At 45.3% G+C, this 7030-nt stretch overlaps 1 protein-coding gene across 1 annotated transcript in view; it reads left to right on the top strand.

Annotated features, from left to right (window-relative positions):
• Positions 1 to 7030, top strand: part of MRVI1 (murine retrovirus integration site 1 homolog) — a 100110-nt gene that overhangs the window by 42850 nt on the left and 50230 nt on the right. The window contains exons 3-6 of the mRNA XM_006905683.1: positions 2353 to 2453; positions 3587 to 3657; positions 5717 to 5890; positions 6964 to 7030. Of these exons, the coding sequence (XP_006905745.1) occupies positions 2353 to 2453; positions 3587 to 3657; positions 5717 to 5890; positions 6964 to 7030 (413 nt within the window). The remainder of the gene's footprint in view (positions 1 to 2352; positions 2454 to 3586; positions 3658 to 5716; positions 5891 to 6963) is intronic.

Raw genomic sequence — 7030 nt, 5'->3', positions numbered from 1 at the left:
GAAAGAACACTTTGATTTTATTACTGTTTATTATGTACACATTGGAAGAAGAGTGAGAAGCATTCCATCAGAGGATTAGAGGATTTCTCCTTGATTGCTTCGTGCCTCCTGACTTTTAAGCAGCTTCAAATTGTGTGATTACATGCTTGGCACTTGCTACCCATGGCTTGTTTCTGCTTTTCTCTGTGGGTGCCTTTGCTCCAGCCCTCCTCCGAGTGAAGATGCCTGCCGCCCCACATGTGGCAGCCACCTCAGAAAAGCTTTGCTGCAAGTGGCCTCTAGCTAGAAGGCAGTGAAAACTTCCACCAGAAGGCAGCTCTTATAACGCCCTGCCGGCCATTTACCTAACAGGTTTCAACACTGAGGGCTCCAGGCCCTAGGAGTTACCTGGGGTTGGGGGCTGGCAGGGAGGGTACTTCTACCTCATTTTCCATCCCCTTGTTCTACTTGGGAAGCATTTCAGAGACCCGCCTGGTTTACTTTTGTCTTCCCAGGCAGGGAAGTACCTGTCTACCATAGACCCTGACACAATAGGGGTAAGTAAATCTTTGCCAGATGAATGGACGGAATAAAGCATAATAATGTACGAATGTTTACCAACATACCCCTCTCTTAGATTCTAAGACTTTTGAAAACTTTAGTGAGTCCATCATAAATGGAAGAGTCAAGACAATCTGTACAATAAATAATTAGATGGAGCAGGAGGAGTAAGCTTAGGGGGAGGATTTGGGTGGGGAGGGTAAACAAAATCAAGAGGATGGAAGAAGTGAAGATGGGTGTTAAGATTTGTTCCCCTTTTGTGTCCTTTGAAAGGTGAGCGTGAAGATCGAGTTGGCTTTTTGTCTGCTGAACAATTCTTTAAAACTTTCCTTCTTAGAACCTGGACCACATGGATCACAGTTTTATTAGATTTCAGGTTAAATCGTTTAACTTTGGAGTCAAACCATGGATGGTTATAAAAGGAGCATGCATTTCTCTTTATCTGCTGGAGATGTTTATATGTATCAAATTGTTCCCCATTTTTATAGTCTTATATTTTTGTATCTTATATTTTATTGTTACTTCAAATTGCTTTAGGAAATAGGTAGTATGTCAATGAAATAAAGAAAATAAACTATATTCAACTTACTTAGCACCCTGAATATATTCAACTCTTGGAAATGAGTATATAGGATAACACCATCACCACCACCATGATTTTTTTTATCAGAACACATCATGCAGAAATTAACGATGGCCCCTCCCACCCCTTTATGTAGACCTAGCCCATCCATATCGATCCATGCTGAGAACTTGTAAAAGCCTTTCCCCAAGTGATGGCAGAAACCAGATGATATAATGAGCATGAAAATGATATTTTAGCTAAAGTGCAATGTTTTCTTATTCACCAAAGGATTCATACGAGAAAGAAATTTTCTTCTAAATATATGACAAATAAAACATGAAATGGGTAATATTCAGAGCGCAAACTTTCACAGTCAAATTAAACTGCACCCAGGAAAGGAACCTCACATACACTGTGAGCAGATTCAGAGTTTCGGTTGGCATTCCCGTGATAACAGTCAGTCAGTCAGTCAGTCAGTCAATCAGTCATCCATGAGGCCACATAGGAAAGGAGCGCCATCCAAATAATGTGGTGCACAAGAAGAGTGAGTCCTAGAGATCTAGACTGGAGTTAACAATACTGTACTGCATACCTAAATTTTTGCTAAGGAGATAGATTTGATAAGTGTTATCATCATGTTATCATAAATAAAAGGCAAGAGGAAATCTTTGAAAGTGATGAATAGGTTTATGTCAGATTGTGGTGAGGGTTTCAAAGGTGTATACTTATCTCTAAGCTCATTGAGTTGTATACATTAAATGTGTAAAACTTTTCATATATCAATCACAGTTAATAAAGTGGTTTTTTAAAAAGATGACATGAATGGAGGAGGTTTTAAGCACATTTACCCAAATGTAAGACTGTCACTGAATATCAGAAATGTGTGGGTGATACCACCTTTTCTCCTGCTCTCAATTTTTCCCCAGTCAGGCTGACCGCTGCCTGAGGACTCTGCAGCACTTTTGTCTATATCATCATTGATTTCTTACATTGTCACCAGGGATGGCTTAGAGGTTTCCTAATCTTAGTGCATGAAAAATAGACAGTGTTAAGCTTAGGTGAAGGCCTGCTGGGGAATGAAGGAGAAACTGCCTATATTTTTTTCTTTGAATAATCCAAATAAACTACATTCATCCCCTTATCAAGAGAGCTCTGAGTGTCATGATGCTGGAATAAATGCTCCAGCTCCTGGAAGCTTTCTTCATCCCGAGCCTAATTCCATCTATGTCTTTGTTCTAAACGACCAGGGCCCTCTTACCACAGGAATAACTTGCAGTCCACCTACCATTGTTCTCACTGGGGATGCCAGTTCACCGGAAGGAGAAACTGACAAAAACCTGGCCAACAGGTACATCCCATTTCTTTATCGTTGAGCCGTGAATAACAATATTTCCTAGCACACAGGGATTAGACAGCTATCTATATTTTTATAAGTATTTTCTTCTTTCTTGAATTATTTTATTGGTGAAAATACAATTAATCAGCTTTTCAAAATGGGAGAGAGAACTTGGGATTCTTTCATTATTTTTCCCCCCAAAATTATTTTTCCTCTCCTGGATTTGGCTCTTTGCATTCTGCTAGCCTTTAAGAAAAGTACAAATCATAAAAGAAAAGTTTCCTAAAATAAATGCCCATGTATTTGCAAACACGCTTGAAAGATGTGAGCCTTTGTAGACTCCTGCTCCCAGCCAAAGTGGGTACTATGCAGAGGATGATCTCTTGGAAGTGACATTGGCTCACATGCGTGGCATGTCACTGCCTTGGTTTTACACAGCACTGCCTTGGTTTTACACAGCACATGCATTGGTCTAGCTAGATCGTCTAAGTACAATTTTCGAAATGTTACAAAGATAATTCTTATACAAATATACAGTTTGCATGTGCCAAAGATATATTTAACTCATTAATGAGTGACCCATCAGCATAACAAAGCCAGTTCAAAGGAGGATAAAAGAAATCGACATATGCAAATCGGCATATAATCAGTGAGGAGGGAAAGAATGCTGGAATAAAACTGTTAAGTTACATATAAAATGGGTTAATGCACTACAGAACAATGAAACCATATTTTTTTATCTTTTCTCCCAAGCAGAAATCATCTGCTTCTCTACCAGACAAAAAATTATTTATACCTTATAAGTTTTCTATAAGGTCGATGTTCACTCAGAGTCGGGGCCCTCATAAATAGTAAATAGTTAAAGTTACATCTCCTTAGGGCAGTCATTTGAAAACTTTAGTATGCATCAGAATCACCTGGGGAGCTTGTTCAATCAAGATGTCTGGGCCTCATCCCCAGAATTTCTGATCCAGTAGGTCTGGGACGGAGCCTAAGAATTTGCATTTCTAACAAGTTCCCTCGCTTAGACTAGCTTGTAAAACAATGTTCTCATGTGACTTTGAAAGAACATACAGGCATCTGTTTGCCTGCTTCCAAGCTGTGGACAAATTTTCTTAACAAGATGGCTCTATTCTGTCTTTCAGAGCTCACAGTCCCCACAGGAGGCTTTCTCACCGACACTTGAAGGTTTCTACTGCTTCGCTGACTTCTGTGGGTAAGGGCTAGGCCATTTTTATCTGATTTCTATAACTAGAGATAGAGTCTAAACACAACTTTAGTGAGTCTGAGTAGGAAGACTAAGATCTGGAAGACTTGGCCAGGCCGGGCCTCGCGCCCTCTCCTGCTTCTCAAATAGGCCCATTCCTTTGAGCCCAACAGGGCAAAGTTTATCATCCCCTCTGTATTTGAGCCCAAAAGAAGTATGAAGTCCCATCTCAATTTCTTTTGGTCAAAAAACAAGACCAGGGTGTGAAGAGGAAGATGAGGGAATCAAAGAGACAGAACAGCTGTGTGAGGCTCCATTCTGGGGTTTAGGGAGCAGAGCCCTCTGCCCTTCCAGGTAGCCATGTGCCTGAATGCAAGGCTACCCACTCATTCCCCAAATGGTCCCTCAGGCCCTGCTCTGGGCCATCACAACACAGATATGATACAGCCTTGGTTCCTGCCTTGTGTCACTCATAGTCTATGAGGAGACTGAGAAGTGAAGAGATATAATCAGGACAGTATATATAAGGCCCCTCACAGAAATGTTAGGGAAACTGAGGTAGGAAGGGGTTCACTTCTCTCTGGGAAAAGGAAGGTTGGATAGGTATTCTAAAGGAGATAGTATTTGAGTTGTGCCTTAGAGGACTGGACAGGTAGATAAGAGGGAGGAAAGGCCATAACAGAACAACTGAATGTGCTGCCATGTGTATTAGTCAGGACTCTCAAATGACAGAAACCCAACTCACACTAGCTTATGCCAAAAAAAATAAAATAAATAAAAGTCAGGGCTTGTGGTTTCAGGGAGTGCCGAATCCAGGTGCTCAAGTCAGGTCATTAGTAATTGTCCCAACCCATGTTTCAAGTCTCTTGTGTTAGCAGCTTCTTGGCAAACAGCTACTAGCAACTCCAGGCTAACATCCCATCAGTGGAAAGAGAGTTCCTCTTCCCCATATACCCAATACAGTTCCCAGGATTGCCTCTCATTGGCCTCCATGGCCATCCCTGAGCCAATCACTGTGGCCAGGCAGGTTGAACTCATTGACTGGGGAAGGCTCCTGGCCCACTCCTGGCACTTGGGATGAGTTGGGGAGTGGGATTTAGCACCTTCCTAACTAACATAGTTGAGATTCATAAGGGTTACACCCAGTCCAGACTGGGGAGCATGACCAAAAGAAGGGGGAATGAAGGCTGGAGAGGTACAATGAGAGCTCTTCACGACTGAGGGGCTGGAGGGGAGGGGGCCTCAAGAAGAGCATGTGAGGTCAGCAAAAGTGGCTGGGCCCAGTTTGGTATTTGGAAGTCACGCCAGGGACCGTGAAGAATCCTGATGAGGTGAAGCAGAAGAACTGCATGGTCAGATATGGCTCTTAGCAAGGTCACTCTGGTAGGCAGTGGAAGATGGGATGGAGGGGATGGTCGGGATGTGGACTGATGTAGTTGTGTAGAAAAGAGCTAATGAACAGGAATGGAGATGAGGGGCATGTTCCAGAGATATTTATGAGGCAAATGACCACTAGGATTTGATGATCAGTTGGTTGGACATATGGCAAATGAGGAAGAGCAGCTGGGTATCATTCACCCAGAGAAAGGACCATTTTGGAGAAGGATAGAGATAATGAGTGTGAGTAGAGGAAAGAAGGGAGAGAAGGTGGCCATGGGATCATGTTGTTGGTCCATGATCTTTGGCCTGCTCCCTTTATCCACATACCTTAAACTTACTAGCTTGTTGAAGAAACGGAGACCTGAAAGGGGAACAGATAGCACAGAGGTGGGGCTCCTGATGGACTTCTCCAACAGCAGGGTTCAGGACCATCCTGGGAACCTAGGTGGCTTCATGACCATTTGTGGCAGAGGACCTGCCACAGCCACAGGCTACAAGCTGGAGGGGTCAGGCATGCTGAGGAAGCCCTGTCTGTCCCCACACAACTCTCTCCATAGCCTGGCATGGAGTGGAGTTGGCTGACCAAGTCTGCTCTGGGCAGCATCCCTGGGCTGAGGGTGGCAGGGCCATCAGCCGGGGGCCAGGGATTCCATAGCTCTCACACCCTGCGCTGGCCCTCCCTCTGCAGACCCTGCGGGGCACGTCATTGACCTGGTAAATGACCAGCTGCCAGATATCAACATCTCAGAGGAGGACAAGAAGAAAAACCTGGCACTGCTGGAAGAAGCCAAGTTGGTGAGCGAGCGATTCCTAACCCGCCGCGGGAGGAAGTCCAGGAGCAGCCCCGGGGACTCCCCGTCAGGTAGGATGTGCAAGGGGCTGCCCTGAGCCCCTCCGAGGAGGCGTGGGAGTAGGGAGGGCCAGGCCCCAGTTACACTGGGAGCCCTGCTTTCAAAGGATGGCCTTTGACTCACCTGCCCCCAGGCCTCTAGGCCTAGGAGGGCTGAGTCTTATGGAGAAAATCTTGCAAGGAGAAGATTCTCTTGCCCTGTTTCAGGAGTCCCAAAATACTGACCCATCTCTAGCCCAGGAAACTCTGCTTTTTGTTTTTTGGGGCTGTGTCTAACCGTTGTGGCTTCCTGTTTCTATAACGAATGTCGGCCCATATGATATCCATGAACTTGACTGGGGGTCCCCCACCCCTGAATCCTGCATGGGGAGAAATCCTCTCTGTGATGCCGTGTGCACAGACTCCTGAATCACCCCGTGTAGATAGAGTCTGTATGACCTCCCTACCTTCCCCAGGAGGCCCTGCAGTATGGTACCTCCTTGGCAAAGGTCTGGAGAGGACTGCACTGGGCCCCCTCTCTCTAATTTCCAGCTATGGGCCCCAGGAAGGAGCCTAGTTTCTGTGGGAAAGGAAATGTGGTCTTTGGCATCTTTACGGAATTTCTGGATTAGAAGGAAGGTTTTCCTGGGCCCTGAAATCCACCCTGCTATACCTTTGGCTAAAGTCACTCTTCTTTCTGAGCGAAGAGTCGAGCCAGGTTTTACACAAGTCTGAATGTGCTCAGAAGGCAAGGGGAGCATTGGAAATCAGGACCATCCTGGCAAGTCTAGGAGGTACGGCCTTCGGAGCTGTGCTGCCAGGCAATGCCAGGTCCTCTGTTTCTGGAAGATGCTTTGAAGTCAGGCCAAGTAGGCTGAGAAGTGTGACCCCCAATTCTCACTCCCCAAATGACCTAAGTGTCCCCCTTTGATGGGACGGCAGTGTTGGGCTGCGATAGGAGCCTTATATGGCAGTCCAGAATCAGTCCCTGACCTCAGGGAGGCAGACTAAGTTCCCAAGGGTCGGAAATACCCGAAAAGATGTCTTTGTCAGGCTGACGTCCTAAACCTTCATACATGCTAGCCGATTTGTATCTGTCTCCACAGCTATTTCCCCAAACCTCAGCCCCGGAGCGTCTCCGGCATCCTCTCGGAGCAACTCGCTCACCATCCC

The sequence above is a fragment of the Pteropus alecto genome, unplaced genomic scaffold, assembly GCF_000325575.1.
Source record: "Pteropus alecto unplaced genomic scaffold, ASM32557v1 scaffold461, whole genome shotgun sequence".
Taxonomy (NCBI): domain Eukaryota; kingdom Metazoa; phylum Chordata; class Mammalia; order Chiroptera; family Pteropodidae; genus Pteropus; species Pteropus alecto.
Note: the sequence above shows the minus strand (reverse complement) of the source record. Positions and strands in the feature narration are given on the sequence as shown.